The sequence below is a fragment of the Musca autumnalis genome, unplaced genomic scaffold (assembly GCF_047663935.1).
Source record: "Musca autumnalis isolate F117 unplaced genomic scaffold, ASM4766393v1 scaffold_3, whole genome shotgun sequence".
NCBI lineage: Eukaryota > Metazoa > Arthropoda > Insecta > Diptera > Muscidae > Musca > Musca autumnalis.
In genome coordinates, this window is record NW_027411866.1 from 60,219,977 (window position 1) to 60,240,894 (window position 20,918).

Below are 20,918 nucleotides of genomic sequence, written 5' to 3' on the forward strand. Positions count from 1 at the left end.
GTGAAGGATTGAGGTAGTTTTGGAAAATCGTACTTATGGGTACGAAGAGTACTTAATGGCACTCAATTTGTTGTTGGGTGTAGGGACAGTGCTTGAATCTGTATTTTTTAGATTTAGTGTGAGTATTGGGGTGCAATGTTGGTCTCGCTGTTACCATGTAAGGGTGAGATTCGGCTGATTTTTTTGAAAATCGAACTAAAGCGGTACGAACAGTACTAAAATAACAATTAATATTGATTAGAATTGGTATAAGTACAGTAAAATTTTCAGTGTTCGCCATTTCCATATTATATATTGTTTATTTGTTTTCTATATGTCAAATTGCAGATAGTTCGGTTACAAATTGTAGCTAAAATTCTCAAAATACCGAAAATCGGGAGGTATCTTTATATGGGGGCTATACCAAACCATGGACCTATGTTGACGATGTTTGATGGAGATATTTCATGACCACTGAGAACCTCAAATGGCAAATTACAGCTAGTTCGGTTAAAAATTGTAGCTAACATTCTCAAAATACCGAAAATCGGGAGGTACCGTTATATGGGGGCTATACCAAAACATGGACCTATGTTGACGATGTTTAGTAGAGATATTTCATGACCACTGAGAACCTCAAATGGCAAATTACAGCTAGTTCGGTTAAAAATGGTAGCTAAAATTCGAAAAATACCGCCAATCGGGAGGTACCGATATATGGGGGCTATACCAAAACATGGGCCTATGTTGACGATGTTTCGTGGAGATATTTCATGACCACTGAGAACCTCAAATGTCAAATTGCAGATAGTTCGGCTAAAAATTGTGGCTAAAATTCTCAAAATACCTTACCGTTATATGGGGACTATACCAAAACATGGACCTATGCCCATATCCTTTAGGATATAAGTTTGTTGATCACTAGGAACCCTAAGTGCCAAATTATAGCTAATTCGGTCTGCAAATGTGGCGAAGATCGTCAAAATACCTCAAATCCGGAGGTACCGTTATATGGGGGCTATACCAAAGAGTGGACCGACATAGCCCATCTTCGAACTTGACCTGCCTATGGAAAAAAGACCCTCGCGTGCAAAATTTCAGCACTCTATCTCAATTATTGCGGACGCTAGAGTGATTACAACAGACGGACAGACGGACATTGCTAGATCGTCTTAGAATTTTATCCTGATCAAGAATATATATACTTTATAGGGTCGCAAATGATTAGTTCGATGTGTTACAAACGGAATGACAAACTTAATATACCCTCCATACTATGGTGGAGAGTATAAAAATGTTGTTGTTGTTGTAGCAACGCATATATGTTCGCATATATGGTAGAAGAAAATGGTAAATTTTCTTCGCGAAGTTTAAGTAAAAATTTTGTAGAAATATACAGTATGCAAAGTTCATATTCGTACACCTCTAAAAAATGAATAAAATCGTTATTAATTCCATATTTTATGTGCAAATATGAAATAATTGATGGGAATTACCATAACGAAGAAAGATTTGAGAATAACAAAACAAATTTTTAATTTATTCCGTCATTTAGGTATAAGCTGTGTCTGGTTACCCTAAAATTTGTACCAATTGTTGCTGGAAGCCGTCTGTTAACACAAAAAACCAGCAAAAGAGAGCGATTCGAGAGAGACATTTTGACAGTTCTTTCACTGAGAGCTTGCAAATTCTTGCTGGACAAATTTCTTCTAGCAAGCACTTGCAAGCTCTTCTTCTTCCTGAAAACAATCAATCAGCTGTTTTTAGTTTTTTGTTGATTTAAGTTTGTGAACATTAAAAACAATTTTATTGTGGAAATAACATAGTCTAATTGTATTGTTTTATGGAGAACAAATTTGTAAAGTGGAAAAATACTTTTTTGTTTCATTTTCTTTTTTATTTTTAATAAAATACAACGTGTTTGCTTCCTTTGTTTTGAATAAAAACCCCTTACTCTCTGAGAAAGTTCTTTTTTTTATAGATGGCGCCTGTGTGGGTGGCAAAATTCGTATTCGTACACCTATAAGCACTATATATTTGGGGTTTTTAAGGATTTTCAAAGCAAATACCGCAGATTTTTGTTATTTTCTTCTTTCGGAATGCCTCTGCTATAGAAATATGTACAAATAACGGTAATTTTATTAAAAATTTTGCATGAATAAAAAGTCGGACGAATATTTGAAATAATTAAGAAAAAAGTGTGATTAACTATTCCAATTTATTCCCGATTTTTGGATGGAAATAGCTAATAGCAGTCCTTCTGTGCAAATATTCGAGGTCTAATATGAAAATAAATGTTGTCAGCGTTTAGAAATTCAAAGAAACGTAATCCGAGCTTAGGTAAAGTAAACATATTTTTGGTTTTTACTTGGTGAAAATCGCACGTTTAGTTTTATATTTGACATTAAATGTATTGAAGTTTTAGAATACGGTCATGTCAAGATACATATATCGGAAATTACGAGGAATAATAATTTTGTAAGGATGAACATTTCCCCGAAAATAAGGCATTTCTTCAAAAGGTTACCCCACGTTCTTTCCTGGACAATTTACTTCATTCTTTTGACATTTTTGCACTAATTTTGGATCCTTCGTTAAAGAAATATAATTTTCAAGAAGTAAAAACCATTATTTTCCCAATTTTGGCAGCCATAACCCTCGTTCATAGTAAGCGTAGAATTTCAGTCGTACGCGGACAGTATGAAAACTTGTACAGTTTCATTTTTCTTCATAATTTCTCACAGTTTTTGACATAAAATGATTTTCGAAACCGTATTCTAAAACTTCAATACATTTAATGTCAAATATGTAACGAAACTTGCGATTTTCACCAAGTAAAAACCAAAAATGTGTTTACTTTACCTAGGCCCGGATTACGTTTCTTCCCATTTCCAAATGCTGACAACATTTATTTTCATATTAGGCCTCGAATATTGTTACAGAAGGACTGCTATTAGCTATTTTCGTCCAAAATTCGGGAATAAATTGCAATAGTTAATCATATTTAGCACTTTTTTCTTAATTATTTCAAATATTCGTCCGACTTTTTATTCATGCAAAATTCTTAATAAAATTACCGTTATTTGTACATATTTCTATAGCAGAGGCATTCCAAAAGAAGAAAAGAACAAAAATCTGCGGTATTTTGCTTTGAAAATCCTTAAAAACTCCAAATATATAGTGCTTATAGGTGTACGAATACGAACTTTGCCACCCACACAGGCGCCATCTATACCTAAATGACGGAATAAATTAAAAATTTGTTTTGATATTCTCAAATCTTTCTTCGTTAAGGTAATTCCCATCAATTATTTCATATTTGCACATAAAATATGGAATTAATAACGATTTTATTCATTTTGCATACTGTATATACTCTTTATATAAGCGAAATATTTGTTATTTATTTTTGATTAATAAAATGTGCCAAATTATAGCTAATTCGGTCTGCAAATGTGGCGAAGATCGTCAAAATACCTCAAATCCGGAGGTACCGTTATATGGGGGCTATACCAAAGAGTGGACCGACATAGCCCATCTTCGAACTTGACCTGCCTATGGAAAAAAGACCCTCGCGTGCAAAATTTCAGCACTCTATCTCAATTATTGCGGACGCTAGAGTGATTACAACAGACGGACAGACGGACATTGCTAGATCGTCTTAGAATTTTATCCTGATCAAGAATATATATACTTTATAGGGTCGCAAATGATTAGTTCGATGTGTTACAAACGGAATGACAAACTTAATATACCCTCCATACTATGGTGGAGAGTATAAAAATGTTGTTGTTGTTGTAGCAACGCATATATGTTCGCATATATGGTAGAAGAAAATGGTAAATTTTCTTCGCGAAGTTTAAGTAAAAATTTTGTAGAAATATACAGTATGCAAAGTTCATATTCGTACACCTCTAAAAAATGAATAAAATCGTTATTAATTCCATATTTTATGTGCAAATATGAAATAATTGATGGGAATTACCATAACGAAGAAAGATTTGAGAATAACAAAACAAATTTTTAATTTATTCCGTCATTTAGGTATAAGCTGTGTCTGGTTACCCTAAAATTTGTAACAATTTGTACCAATTGTTGCTGGAAGCCGTCTGTTAACACAAAAAACCAGCAAAAGAGAGCGATTCGAGAGAGACATTTTGACAGTTCTTTCACTGAGAGCTTGCAAATTCTTGCTGGACAAATTTCTTCTAGCAAGCACTTGCAAGCTCTTCTTCTTCCTGAAAACAATCAATCAGCTGTTTTTAGTTTTTTGTTGATTTAAGTTTGTGAACATTAAAAACAATTTTATTGTGGAAATAACATAGTCTAATTGTATTGTTTTATGGAGAACAAATTTGTAAAGTGGAAAAATACTTTTTTGTTTCATTTTCTTTTTTATTTTTAATAAAATACAACGTGTTTGCTTCCTTTGTTTTGAATAAAAACCCCTTACTCTCTCGATTCGAGAGAGACATTTTGACAGTTCTTTCACTGAGAGCTTGCAAATTCTTGCTGGACAAATTTCTTCTAGCAAGCACTTGCAAGCTCTTCTTCTTCCTGAAAACAATCAATCAGCTGTTTTTAGTTTTTTGTTGATTTAAGTTTGTGAACATTAAAAACAATTTTATTGTGGAAATAACATAGTCTAATTGTATTGTTTTATGGAGAACAAATTTGTAAAGTGGAAAAATACTTTTTTGTTTCATTTTCTTTTTTATTTTTAATAAAATACAACGTGTTTGCTTCCTTTGTTTTGAATAAAAACCCCTTACTCTCTGAGAAAGTTCTTTTTTTTATAGATGGCGCCTGTGTGGGTGGCAAAATTCGTATTCGTACACCTATAAGCACTATATATTTGGGGTTTTTAAGGATTTTCAAAGCAAATACCGCAGATTTTTGTTATTTTCTTCTTTCGGAATGCCTCTGCTATAGAAATATGTACAAATAACGGTAATTTTATTAAAAATTTTGCATGAATAAAAAGTCGGACGAATATTTGAAATAATTAAGAAAAAAGTGTGATTAACTATTCCAATTTATTCCCGATTTTTGGACGAAAATAGCTAATAGCAGTCCTTCTGTGCAAATATTCGAGGTCTAATATGAAAATAAATGTTGTCAGCGTTTGGAAATTCAAAGAAACGTAATCCGAGCTTAGGTAAAGTAAACATATTTTTGGTTTTTACTTGGTGAAAATCGCACGTTTAGTTTTATATTTGACATTAAATGTATTGAAGTTTTAGAATACGGTCATGTCAAGATACATATATCGGAAATTACGAGGAATAATAATTTTGTAAGGATGAACATTTCCCCGAAAATAAGGCATTTCTTCAAAAGGTTACCCCACGTTCTTTCCTGGACAATTTACTTCATTCTTTTGACATTTTTGCACTAATTTTGGATCCTTCGTTAAAGAAATATAATTTTCAAGAAGTAAAAACCATTATTTTCCCAATTTTGGCAGCCATAACCCTCGTTCATAGTAAGCGTAGAATTTCAGTCGTACGCGGACAGTATGAAAACTTGTACAGTTTCATTTTTCTTCATAATTTCTCACAGTTTTTGACATAAAATGATTTTCGAAACCGTATTCTAAAACTTCAATACATTTAATGTCAAATATGTAACGAAACTTGCGATTTTCACCAAGTAAAAACCAAAAATGTGTTTACTTTACCTAGGCCCGGATTACGTTTCTTCCCATTTCCAAATGCTGACAACATTTATTTTCATATTAGGCCTCGAATATTGTTACAGAAGGACTGCTATTAGCTATTTTCGTCCAAAATTCGGGAATAAATTGCAATAGTTAATCATATTTAGCACTTTTTTCTTAATTATTTCAAATATTCGTCCGACTTTTTATTCATGCAAAATTCTTAATAAAATTACCGTTATTTGTACATATTTCTATAGCAGAGGCATTCCAAAAGTAGAAAAGAACAAAAATCTGCGGTATTTTGCTTTGAAAATCCTTAAAAACTCCAAATATATAGTGCTTATAGGTGTACGAATACGAACTTTGCCACCCACACAGGCGCCATCTATACCTAAATGACGGAATAAATTAAAAATTTGTTTTGATATTCTCAAATCTTTCTTCGTTAAGGTAATTCCCATCAATTATTTCATATTTGCACATAAAATATGGAATTAATAACGATTTTATTCATTTTGCATACTGTATATACTCTTTATATAAGCGAAATATTTGTTATTTATTTTTGATTAATAAAATGTTTTGACAGCAATTGAAGACATCAGTTGGTGTTATTGTACCACCTTCTTTCTTGCACCATGGGTTGCTTTATAACTTTCATTCGGATTTGAATTTATACTCAGGACTACAACTGTGTGGCAAACTGTGCGGACGTGGTTTTTGACTCGCTCCAATAAATCGTCAATTTACATTGCAACATAACATATATTAGCATAAACAACCTGAAAAATAAACTCACGTCGTGTCTCTAAGTCGAAGTGTTTTCGAGTGCATACTTATTCTGGCGCTGTTAGCTTGTTATTTATCAACTAACATATAAGGAATTATTGTTTTCATTCGGCGTTTCTTCTTTGTGCTTCGTTTTCGTAACAAGAACTTTCTAAAGTGTATCAATAGCTTTTGCTTTAACCTGTCATCAATCACTATACCAATTCTCTTTCGCTGTTGCTGTTACCGTGAATACACTAAAGCTCTACTGTTAATATTGTGATTGGTTGCTGAACTCGCTAAATAACCACCAATAGCTTTTTTTTTGATCCTGCAACTTTACAGTGTCGCGCAAAAAAATATAAACAAACTACCAATATGAGTTGTTCTCAGATTAATTGCAAAAACCTTTCGTTTAATGACCTTATGGTAACCTGTTGGCTTTGCCTTGATTCTTATCATTCAAAATGCATTGAGTTATCCTCAAAAACCGTTGATAATTTAAGAGAAGATAAAGGCCTGCGTTGGTGCTGCCGTAAATGCCGATCTTATGATGCTGAATTCTATTCATTTTTTAAGAATACCCGCACCGAATTCCATCATATCAGTCTCGAGTTAAACTCATTGATTGATAGGTTCATGAAGTACAAAGAAATGTTGGAGAAAACTACATGCCTCGATCAATTTCTTCATTCCCCAGACGATTCATCTCGCAAAAGAAAAAAAACATCTGATACCATTCCACAAAATTTGAACAAAGAAGTAAATCGTTTGCCTCTTCCTACTATCAACATCCTAAATACTGAAGATTCTTCATTAAATAATACTGCAAATACTGTGCCGACAATTGATAATAACAAAATAACAATAGATGACACTCCGTCTTGTTCGAATGCATTCTATTCTCCGATGAACACACCAAAATCTCCAACTCCAAGGTCTCCGAAATTCCAAGGTCGTGAATTGAAAGTTGTTGTCCCTAAAAAGACTATATTTGCTGGTCGATTCTCCTCAGATACAACTGAAGAAGACGTTTCATGTTATATAAGAGACAAAATGAATAAAAATCTCTATATTAAAGTATATAAATATACATATGCCACAAGACGTAATAAAGTTTCCTTTAGAATAACCGTTGATGAAGATGACTTTGAAGCCATTGTAAATCCGTCTTTTTGGCCTAAAAAAGCCTTAATTCATGAATTTATTTTTAAAGAAATCCCAAAATCAGATATTGCTTATTTACCTAAATCTCAATCAAAAAACTAAATATTATACCTTCTGTCAATGATATTAGTATAGCATATCAAAATGTTAGAGGACTCAACACGAAATTATCATCCCTTTTTATCGAAAGTTTTGAATTTAATTTTGATATAATTGCATTTACTGAGACTTGGCTTCACAACAGTGTACTCGATACCGAAATTCTTTGTCATAAATTTCAGATCTTTAGACATGACCGCGTTGATACTATTAAAAGCAGAGGCGGTGGAGTCCTTATCGCAGTTTCTTCCCAGTTTTCATCTGAACAAATTCCTTTGCCTTTAGCGTGTGATATAGAAATTGTTGCTGTTAAAGTGAGTTTAAAAAACGTATCAATTTATATAACTTGTTCGTATGTACCTCCATGTTCTGATAGTGAAATATATATGAAACACATCTCATCTATCCTTTATACTTTTCAATCAGCAAAAACCAACGACATCTTAATATCACTTGGCGATTTCAATTTACCCAATATTATATGGGCTCAGACTAGTGACAATATTGATATTTTACCTATTCAAATTAATGAACGTACCAACCAATTCCTTAGTCCTTTGTTTAGCTTTGGTCTCTCGCAAATTAATAATGTTTATAACTGTTTAGATAAACTCCTTGACTTGGTGTTTTCCAGTCATCCGCGTGATATGCTACTACATAGATGTGATCCTCTAGTCACACCTGAGGATAAATACCATCCTACTTTAATAATAGAAGTCACCTCAGCTCTTTTTGTAAATAAATCTGCCAAAAAATGTTTAGATTTACCTAAATATAGTTTTACCAGAACTAATTATCCCCAATTAAATTCTTTGTTAAATGCCACAGATTGGTCATTTTTTCAATCGGTATCCTCCCTTGATGAGATGATCAACATATTTTACAAAACTTTAAATAATTTGATGTCTAAATCTGTTCCGAAAACATCAATCATTGGTAAATCTGGCCCACCATGGAACTCTCCTACATTATCGAAAGTAAAAAATAAGAAAAATAAACTATACAAAATGTTTAAAAAAACTGGCAATCCTATCGATTTCACTAATTATTCGGTTATGAGATCGAAATATACTTTACTAAACAAACAACTCTATGGAAAATATATAACAAAAATAAAAAACGATTTAATACACAATCCTAAATCCTTTTATGGATTTATAAATAGTAAGCGTCGTTCTAACGTTATCCCCAAAACACTTAAATTCAAATCAATGGTTGCAACTGATGATGAAGGAATGTCTAATATATTTGCATCTTTCTTCCAAACGACATATAGTGATAAGTCACACGTTGACTCCTTTCATTATCCCTACTGTATTCCTGAATATCCCCCTATACAATTACCAACAGTTGACGTGTCTGCAGTTTTAAGTAATTTAAAAAACTTAAAATACTCTACTACTCCTGGCCCTGACGGAATACCTTCATGTATTTTAAAAAATTGTGCAGAAAATCTTGCTCTGCCTCTTTCTATCATGTTCAATAAATCTATAAATACTGGTTACTTTCCTTCAATTTGGAAACAGTCTTTCATTATTCCGTTATTTAAGTCGGGGAGTAGAACGGATGCATCCAATTACAGAGGAATAGCTAAGTTAAATGCAATTCCAAAACTATTTGAAAAAATGATAACCGACGTTTTATCATTTCGAGTTTCATCGATTTTATCCAATTTCCAACATGGCTTCCGGAAAAATAGATCCACTATCACAAATCTTTTAGAATTAACAACGATTGTAAATGATGGATTCAGAAATCGGTTTCAGACGGACTGTATTTACACTGATTTTAGTAAAGCGTTCGATAAGGTGAATCATAAACTACTATTGTTGAAGCTATATCTTATGGGCTTCTCCACATCGTCGTTAAATTGGATAGGATCATACTTATCAAACAGAATTCAAGCTGTGAAATTGGGTAGTGCCATTTCTAACAAAATTTATGTGAAATCTGGAGTTCCCCAAGGCAGCCACCTTGGCCCAGTCTTATTTACATTGTTTATCAATGACTTGCCAAATGTAGTGAGAAACTGTAAAGTGTTAATGTACGCGGATGACGTTAAAATTTTCCACTCTTTTAATCATGAATTAGGCCAGTTAGTACTTCAATCTGATTTAGACAATTTTTATAACTGGTGTGACATTAATTTACTGGAACTGAACACCTTAAAATGCAAACATATGTCATTTTTCCGTCTTAGAAAGATACAAAGTAACTATTTTTTGAATTTTTCTAAAGTTGAACAAATAGATTCCATTCAGGACCTTGGTATTCTTTTAGACCACAGGTTGAACTTCAAGGATCACATCTCTTTGATCACATCTAAAGCATATAAAAACCTGGGATTTGTTAAGCGTTGGAGTAAGGAATTCTTAGATCCCTTAGTCACAAAGCAATTGTATATATCCTTTGTTCGCTCCAATCTGGAGTATGGATCTATTATTTGGAACCCTGCATATCCTATTCATGCTAAGATCATTGAATCTGTCCAAAAGCAGTTTCTTTTGTTTTGCCTGAGAGGTCGTGGTTGGAATTCACAAACTTTACCCTCATATGAGCATAGATTAAACTTAATAAAATTGCCCACATTAAAAAGTCGTCGGACAATGCTAAATGTAACTTTTATTTTAAACGTAATTCATGGCAAAATAATTTCAGATTTTCTATTAAACAGAATCCGTTTTTATGCCCCTATTAGACCCACACGTAATTACTCACTTCTTCATATTAATTATTTTACATCCGATTATGCAAACAACGATCCACTCCGCCGTCTCCTTCTTGAATTTAACAAATTATATAATCTTATAGATCTGTCTGAAAATCGTGAGTCATTAAAAAGAAAATTAATCATATACCTTAACACATAGTTTCTACATTAACGGTTGAAATTAATTCAGTTTTTGTATATAATTAGTTAGTAGTCTAGTCTGTAAGGATTTTGTATCTATAGACTTAAGTAATAAAAAAAAAAAAAAAAAAAAAAAATACAAAAAGAAAAAAGGAAACGGATGTATACTTAGTCCTTCTTCCGCTGACCTGTTCATCTAAATGTTTCCATAGTCACCAGCACAAGCGCCGTCTGACCTAATTCCTGAGAACTATCCGAGCTAAGTTCCACCATAGTTGTATGGAATATCAAATGTGAACTCGGAAATTTCAATTCAATGTGGAAACTGAACTTGAGAAATGTCACTGTGAAGTTTCTCAAGTGAATTATGTAATGTACAAACTGGTTAAGCGTATGATTCCACTTAACAGCTGCATGAGTGGTAGGAGAATGTAAATAAAACACCTTAACTATATATCTGGAGTTTACGGGGACTGGGAGCCGTATATCACTAGCCAGTAGGGTGGTTCGCGTCCCCATAATGCCTCAACACCTACCCTCAACATAAACAAAAATCATTTGTGTAGACACCCAAAAAGTAATCTGAAATTAAAATTAATGCATAAAACGGATCGGTCAAATTGGTTTACCCCAACCAGGAAAAAAACAATCTATCGTAATTTCAAAGAGAGCGAATTAAGATTTCTGATGTTTCGAAATCGTTAGACCCATGAACCTTCCCAACCTTGGTCTTAATAGCTATTGTTTTTGTTAGTGGCCATGGAATAATATTTGACATGACATACCCTTTTTTAACTTAATGCGTTGATTTGGAAGTCGTATATACAACATAAATCCGTTATTAGGTAATGGACCGTTAATACTAACCGTTTTGTAGGAACTTTAGGCGATTATACAACAATTCCGAGTTCATGGTGACAGCACCCATAACAACGTCAGTATGCCCATTCATATATTTAGTAAGAGAATAACATACTAAGTCAGCGCCCAATTCCAATGGTCTCTGGAAATACGAAGTCAGGAAGGTATTGTCTACCGCAAATATAATGTCACCAGATTCGTGTACAGCTGCACCAAGAGCTTCAATATCAACCACCTTCATCGTGGGATTTGTTGGAGTTTCAACCCATGCTAACTGCAACAGTTCAAAATTCAGTAATAGATTGTATCACTTTATAGATGTAATTACCTTAGTATTTGGTTTTATAGCTGCTTTGAATTCCTCAATATTTGTTGGATCAGCAAAAGTTGCTTCAATTCCAAATTTGGATGCTACTTGTCTAAAACGTAAAAAGGTAAATATTAAAAAAAAATAATACAAATATTACTATAAATACATGCCTGATCAAACGGTTGGTACCGCCATAAATATCATCACCGATGACAATGTGATCGCCATTGGAAAGCATGGTCAAAACTGCTGTTGTAGCGCCTAAACCCGAGGAAAATGTCAAACCGTACTTTCCATTATCAAGGGATGCTAAACATTCTTCAAGAACATTTCGAGTAGGATTTCCACTTCTAGAGTACTCAAAACCCTTTAAAGAAAATTACTTGGTTAATTTAGTTTTGTTTAAAGGTTTTAATTAAATTTCAAAAAAAGAAAAACATGTCAATGGTCTTTTTTTATTATAAATTATTGAAAAAAGTATGACGTTGAGTAACTAAATTATTGAAATTATTTAAATAGCAAGCAAGTTTTACAACTGCTGCGACCTGCAAATGACTAATCATTAATCGACCAACAGTGACTTCTGCATCAAAAACCCATAAACTTGGAATTGAATTTTTTATTTAATATTAAAAATGCAACATAAGTTAAGAACTAACATCTGCATGTCGATTCAAAAATGAAAGCATAAGAAAAACTGCCAAAGTCTTTTCAAATTTGTTATTTATATTGAAATGGCGGAATACGTTATTTTCTCTTGGGCCGAAATGCTCTCTTCTAACAAGAAAGACAACTTTTCAGTTAGTTATAGCAGTGGGAATTGACTGTATCAGACGTTAAAATATCGAGAAGAATTCATTTAGTAACTCTCATAAACGAACAAAGGAGATATATGAATATGGAAGAAGCAAAAAGCTAGAATTAATTTATTAACTCTCATAAACGAACACGTGAGAAGAGAGAGAGAGAGAAATTGGTTTATATTAGACACAGTGGCCCAAACAACACAATTTTTGAAAGTAAACAAGCATATTTTAATATTGAACTAGTATAAAGGCGGTAAGAAATTGGCAATTATAAAATCTGATGGAATAACAAGTAAGAAAAGCGTTAATTTCGGTCGGGCCGAGCTTTTTATACCCTCCACCACAAATTTCAGCCATTTCGGTGGATTAATGTGGCCACAACCTTCAAAATACCGAAATTCGGAAGGTACTGTTTAAACACCTGCATAGATACAACTGGATATATCAGTTCCGACATTTTTCAACATTGAGTGAGTATGGATATGTAGAATGTAGTTTCAGTTACAAGTTGATACTGATACTTTTTCAAACAGGTATGATATGAGTTGGTATAGACAGAAAAAAGGAACATATTTGTTTAAATCTGGTTTGTACAAACTGATATAAATGGATATTGGTGTGATACAATAAGTACTTATTGTATGTAGCCCAAACAAAATAGGTATTGAAATAGAAAAATTCCCACAGAGCTGAATTTTTTTGGAGATGTAGGACTTGTCATTACGAATGAGGTCCTTAAAATCTTTGTCATACATAGGTCATATTTTTGGTTTTTTTTATATATCTCAAAAACTGTAAGCCTTACCAAAAAGTGACTAAAGCAAAAGACAACTACCGTAAAATTCTCTATAAGATATCGCGTTCCTAAAATTCGCATAATAATGATATGCCCATATAAAGCACCTATTACTTATTTGACCCGAAAGTCAGGATACAAAATCTGTTTGACCTGGTGCTACTGGAACGATTACTACAAATCAAATCAAAAATGTGAATTTTAAATTTCTTCAGAATCATTCCATGGATCAATAACAAATTCTATATGATGAAAACCATTAACAAAATCATTAAATTTGTAATGGAGGGTATATTATGTTTGTCATTCTGTTTGTGACTCCTCGAAACAATAATTTAAGATAATATAAAGTGTATATGTTCATTATCGGCCTTCTTCTACACCGATATAGCCATGACTGTACTTCTGTGGAAATTAATTTAATGTCCGAAGTATGTAGATGGATAATACTTCGGTATGTTAGGTCCAATCAGCTTGGACCAACCCCTACCTTACAAAGTGACGCGTAGTTTTAAGGGCTTTTGAAGGTATTATTCTCCTAAGGTCAATCACCGACCAGAACACCAACATTTTCGGCGGTGGTAGCCTGAGTATTTCAGCAATGAAGACTTATTTACAAGTTGTGTCGTAAGATACTCCGTTCGGACTCGGCGATAAAAGTAGGTCCCATATCATTGTGTCAATATGAATCGCTGTGCACTCATTGATATGGAAGAAGTATCCATTCTCCCTTCCGGGATGTTGTAGGCACATATAATATGTAAGTATTTGTTTAAACGAACCATAGAAAGCAAATATGTTACTCTCTCTCTTTAATCATCAATGTACATTTATTTAATCACACCAATTTAAAAATGTAACAAGCTAACACTTCCTGCGGGAAATAAATTGGTTTAAAGTTATTTTAAATTTAGTTTTGAAATAACCACAAAAAACGCTTCAACAATTGGTTTATGTGCGTGAAAAAGTGTATAAATCAAGCTGGATAATGCTTTGGAATATAACAAAACTATTTGTGATAAATATTTGGAATATAATAAAACTATTTTTGATAAATATTCGCGTTTTCATTATTAGGTCGGAAGCTTTTCTAGTAGTCCTCGTACATTCCACTCACTGAAACCAGAAAAACATTTGTGCGTTCAGTTGTAACAGTTCATGTCTTTAATATTTTATTTATCCCCTAAATAATAAAAATGTTTAAAAATGTTATTTTTTATGAAATTTTGCTTAGAAGCTATTCACACAAGCCTGTTACACCTATAGTATCTGTTGGTATCTGTAGTATTTGAAAAATATCTGTTGTACAACAGATAATTGAGAACGAAAAAACAAATAAAGTTCTCACTCGTTCATATTCAACACAGAACTGTTTCTATCAGTTATGTTATTGTGAGTATACACAACCCAAACAATATCATAACTGTTACACTCATTCCCACATTTATATCATATTATATCTGTTATGTGTATGATATATCTGTTTTGTTGATACAAACAGTTATACCATTGCACGTGTTTGGTACCGTTCTATGGGGGCTATATGATGGCGTGGACCTATACCTACAAATTTCTGGGGGAAAGTTTTATACGCCTAAAGAAGACTAAATACCAAATTTCAGCCATCTCGTTGTGATAATGAGGCTAAAACGTTCAAAATATCGAAAATCAGGAGATATTGTATTATGGGGGCTATATCAACACGTGGACCTATATAAACATTTTATGGTAGAAATGTTTCTTAGCCTTTGGAAACACAAAATACAAAGTTACAACCGATTCTTTGGTCAAATGGGTCTAATACATCTAAAATATATTAAAATGACGCGAACTTTATAAGGGGCCTTATGTGGGGGCTATACCAAAACGTGGACCTAGATAACCCAACTTTGGTAGGAATGTTTTCTGGCCTCTGAAGATACAAAATACCAAATTACAACCAATTCGGCGGTAAAATGGGCCAAATATCTTAAAAATTCCTTAAAACGACGACGCGTCACGCGTCCTTTTTTATGGGGCCTATACGAAATCGTGGACCTACATATTTCCTGAGTATTTCAGCCATGTGAAACTTCTCTACAACTCTCATTGAGCTAATATGAATCGGGGTGCACTAATTGATATGAGAGAAGTCTCACTTGTCCCGTCTGGGATATTTGTGGAACAATTATTATTATATTATTAAAGAAAGACCAAGTAGAAAATACATTAGCGGCATTAAATAACTTCAATAAACTATTGTATGTCAGTTCTCATCTGACGGTTGATGAGCGAACATCGTTTGATCGCTAACAGCTGATTTATTTCGAGAGCACGTGTGTACTGTTGTCATTAAAAAAACAAATAATTTCTTGATTTAGATATATTTCTGTGTGAAATTTTTCAATTGACTGAGTTCTTGAAAAATCATTATGAACGGGGTGTACCCCCCACGGTACGCGGTACTTGATCCGGATCGAGATAAACGAAAAACACCACATGCCCATAAGAGATCTCGTTTAGAAGCAAGTGATTTTGTGCCGCTGCCAACAAAAAGACCTAACTATGACGATGTGCCAAGATTTCTAATTGCCTCAGCTGCAAGTACAGATGCTTTAGAAGAGGTAAAACCATTAGCATCATACAACGTATTCCAGATTGGACGAGGTATTAAGCACATTTCTCACGAATACTCTGAAGTATCAGAACTTAGAAGCGGAGATCTACTCATCAAAGCCAACAACCTGAGAGCCTTTAACAAATTCCTCGGTGCTAAATATATTGATGTAGTTCCTGTCAAAATAGTTTCACACCCAACTTTGAACTCTTCACAAGGATTAATTTTCTGTGATAAAATTAAATCAATATCGGAAGAAGAAATAGTCAAAGATCTCACCGAATTTGATGTAATAGGTGTTCGAAAATTTATGATGTTAGAAGGAAATTAAGGAATTTATGATGTTAGAAGGAAACACATTGGTAGCCACAGATGGAGCAGTAATAACCTTTTATTTAATACACCCACCAAGCTTCATCGACATCGGCTGGCGTACTAAACCAGTTCGAGAGTACATACCTAACCCACTAAAGTGCAAAACATGCCAAAAGTTAGGTCACTCAAAAAATCATTGCAAAGGTACGGAAGTTTGTAAGGAATGTGGCCTGCCACCACCACACAACACATGTAACCGCAAGTTCTGCCTAAACTGTAATGTAGAGACTCATAATTCGTTCGACAATACTTGCCCAACGTTTATAACCCACAAATCTGTAAATAAAATAAAATTAAACAAAGATGCACAGCTCGGGAGGCTTGGAAAATTTTCCGAAGTGACCCGGAAAGCCACCTTATGAAACCACCCGCCAAAAAACAACTTTACTCTAAAGTTGCAAGCAATGACAACGATTCCCTGTCGGACTTTTATTAACCAGTTGATAAAATGATTGATAATAGATCGATAATTTTTAAACTGACTAAAAACTGGCTAAAAAGTTATCTAGAGATGAACCACTTTGAACAGAAAAAAAATTTCGGCAATTGTCCATGTCCAGATAACTTTTCGACCAATATAAAGTTAGTCGAAAAGTTATCCAGAGATTAACCACTCTGAAAACAGAAACATGTACCGTCTGCAAAGTATTTGTGTTTGTCGAAGAAATAAGGCACAAATGTATAAATAATTCGCACTTGCTTTTTCTTAATATTCTTCGTATAAATGCAGCATCCAGTTATAGAATACAGTGTTGATGGACTGAATATATTCGTACATATTAGTCATATTATTCTGGAATTAAAAAGGAACACAAAGGAAATATACAAATTTGCCCCTTCTTCTCTCTAACAAAAAAGAGAGAGAGAGAGAGACAAAGAGAGGGAGAGAGAATATGAAAAGTCAAAAATAAAAAACACTCAGAAACAAAAATTGTTTTTTTTTTCAGATTATGTTTTAAACTGACTAAAAATAGGCAAAAAAAAGTTAGTTTATTATCAGTCGAAAAGTTATCTGGCGTTGGACAATACTGACTACTCAGGCGCTCATCGCCTTGTAAAATTAGGCATAAGGCAAAATTATCGATAAAATGCCACTTATGTTTAAAAAAAAAGCTAGCTTTATGTGAGCTTTAAATCAGCCACAGTCCCTACAGGGGACTGGAACAGAAACAAATTCACCACAGCCTAATACAATCACCAATCAAAACTCTGACAATCCATCATCATCATCATGCACCTTGCCAACCACAAAATCATGTGCCACGACTTTGACAAAGCAAAACACAGAACCAGCATCATCAACACAAACAAATGAATCAAATAAGCATATTCCTTATTACAACACAACAAATCAGCAAACTAGAAACAACTCATCAAACATTACCATCAATAACGACCACCTATTGGAGAAATTAAACGTTATTAAACGGTTATCTATTATTAAAGCAAAAGAAAGTATTCATCATCAGCATTTTCAACAAACAACAAACGAAACAGTAGCAGAAAACTCACTTACAGCACCAACCACATCAGCCAAAATACATTCGAGAAGAGATGCAGTCGACGACATCAACGACATTGACGAATCTATGTCATCCTAAAAGAGTTTTCACAACATTAATCTATTTTAATTTTTATTATTAATATCATAGATTTAGATTCTAATATCACTATTTTACAGTGGAACATTCAAGGTTTTATTTCTCACAAATTTGCCCTTGAAATGTTAACAGCCTTACACAATCCCAGTATCATAGTTTTACAAGAGACGCATATAACAGATCATAACAAACACCTTTTACATCTTCCAGGCTATATATCATATCACCACAACAAAAATTACCAGTATTCGAAATCAGCAATAGCTATCTTAGTTAAAAGTAATATTAATGTAGCAAATGTTGTTAACTCTACAGGAGATCTCCTTTTTCAATCACTATTTTTAGACTATGGTTATCAACTTCACATAGTAAATGTATACAAAGAATATGATGTCTCAATAACTAGCGAAATGGTTAAACGAATTAACGTTGAATCTGACCGACAAACACTTTTGCTGGGTGACCTAAATGTTTAGAATACATTATGGGGCTCCTCCAACACTTCTGTAGGAGGGCACATATGGGAAGAATTTGCAGATGCGAATGGACTAGTGATTCTTAACGACGGACCCCCAACTTTATTAAGCATTCGTCATACCTTAACATCTATAGATGTCTCAATGTGCCACTCGGATTTGGCCCCTTTATTATCTTGGAAAACTTCACCGTTGCCCGATATTGGTGACCACTTTCCAATCGTCATTTCCAATGACATTCCCCTCCCAGCCAAAAAATTTATTCCTCGTTTCCTTGATACAAAAGCTAACTGGTCTCTTTTTCAGTCCAAATTACTAAGGTACAATTCTGACTATATTGAACCCGACAATGTCAACAAAGAAGCATCGCAATTAAAGCGACTCCTTAGAAAATCAGCAAATGAATCCATTCCCATCAGCCGTAAACCAAAAGATAAAAGAAGACCTGTATGGTTCAATAGTGATTTGGCAAGTTTGATTCGAGATAGGCAACGAGCATGGAGGATTTTCCGGAGAGTCAGGAGCAAAGAAAATTGTATTAACTATAGAAAGAAGTGTGCTTTGGTAAAAAGGGAATGCAAAAAGGCAAAAGGCGAGACTTGGAACTGGTTTCTCAACTCCCTAAACTTATCCATGGATGTCCGGCACCTGCGGAATAAGGTAAATAACATTAAAAACCCAAAGTTCATCAGGTTTTCAAGCATAAATTCAAATAATGAAATCATTACGCACCCTAAAGCTATAGCAAACGCTTTCTCTTCCATGTGGAGCTCCATATGTTCCGATTCTGTTTTTGAGCACTCGGTATACTCGACTAAACAATGTTTTTCTTTCTTTTTTCTTAGACAGTTAATCGATATGCACGAACTTAACGAAACCCCAACTTCTCTTAAAGGTTCTACGCCTTCCTTAGATAAATTAACATATTCCATGTTACGGAATTCACCACTTTTAATAAAGAGACGTATTTGCAAACTCTACAACAACATTATAAAAAAAGGAATCTTCCCACATGACTGGAAAGTGGCAATACTTTGTCCCATCCCAAAACAAGGCAAGTATCCTTGCACGTTGGATGGATATAGACCCATCTCTCTGCTCCCTATTCTTTCAAAAGTCCTTGAGAAAATTATATCAAGACGTCTTCTTCTATTTTCCAATACTCGTTTATCAGCTATTCTGCATGCCTTTTTTCCTCATCACGGGGTTCACACACTATGTCATCTCCTCGAATCTACATTACGAAAGAATTTACACCATAGAAAGCGCAGTATAGTAATTTCGGAAGACTTGGAAAAGCCTTTTGATCGAGTGGTATTCACTAGCATATTAAACGAACTCCATAGTTGGTGAGTACAAAATCAATTCTTAATGCTGTTGCGATCATTTTTGACAGATCGACGAATGGTTGTAAAGGTCGATGGACATTTTTCTGATGCTTTACCTCTCGACAATGGTATACCTCAGGGATCGCCCCTCTCCGTTATACTTTATAATATATATGATAATTCGCTGTGCAGAGCATTGGAAAAAATACCAGGTATTGATTTTGTTGGAATATTTGCTGACAATATTTTTGCAGTCTCTTCCGGTGATATACAAACTGTTGAATATAACTTAAATACTTTCAACAATGTAGTGCAAACTTGGTCTAAAAAGGTTGGTGCTGTTGTTCCAACAAATAAAATAGAGTGCCTCCATGTATGTCGTAAAATAAGATGTCATTATTCCTCTATTCGTTTAAACGAACATACAGTAAACGTACAACAACGCATGATAATCTTGGGTCTTACTTTCACCAAAAACTTGACACGGAACGACCACATAACCGGTTTACAGGCTAAACTGGGCAAGATCAATAACCTCCTACGTCTCATTTGTTCTAAGACAAAAGGACCACATATTGAAGTAGCTATTGATATTTGTAGATCCTTAGTTGTTGGTACAATTTCACATTGTATAACAGTTTATGGATTTACTTCCAAAAGAAATTAAATACTGCTATGAACAAGTGCTTCAGAACTGCCACTGGTTTATTACGTTCAACGCCCCTTGAAGCTTTACATGTAGAGGGTAAATATCATGACTTTCGGTGCGTTTTAGAAAAACGTTCCATTAGTTTGGGTAGTAAAGCATTAACAATACGCTGGCATGGACTTCACGATATTTTTTGGAGTCATGTCAATACAAACATTGCATTAAGTACTACTTCTGTATATCAGATTTTTAATCTTTTTTCATCCTATGAAATTCCATTTCCCTCCAAACCTACTGAAAACTCGCTGAGTGCCAATACCATTTCAATTGATACATCATTGAGTCGATACAAAAAAGACAACATGAGCAACATTTGCTACCAAGCTCTATTGCAAGAAAAAATTAATAATTATAATCCGAGCACGATATTTTTTACTGACGGATCCTTTAATGGAGAATCCACATCCTTTTCTGTTGTGGAACAGGTATCAAAAGAAAGCTATATACCTATATTCGAATCACGCTTGCCAGATCGTACTGGCATTTTCACAGCGGAGTTTTGCACTGTTATATATAGATCATGCCAAAGATAAA

General features: G+C 33.8%; 1 protein-coding gene across 1 annotated transcript in view; it reads right to left on the reverse strand.

The window, feature by feature from the left end:
• Positions 1-20,918, reverse strand: part of Cth (Cystathionine gamma-lyase) — a 155,088-nt gene that overhangs the window by 80,688 nt on the left and 53,482 nt on the right. Inside the window, exons 2-4 of the mRNA XM_073979051.1 lie at positions 11,868-12,064; positions 11,716-11,806; positions 11,394-11,661 (exon numbers count right to left, since the gene is read on the reverse strand). Of these exons, the coding sequence (XP_073835152.1) occupies positions 11,394-11,661; positions 11,716-11,806; positions 11,868-12,064 (556 nt within the window). The remainder of the gene's footprint in view (positions 1-11,393; positions 11,662-11,715; positions 11,807-11,867; positions 12,065-20,918) is intronic.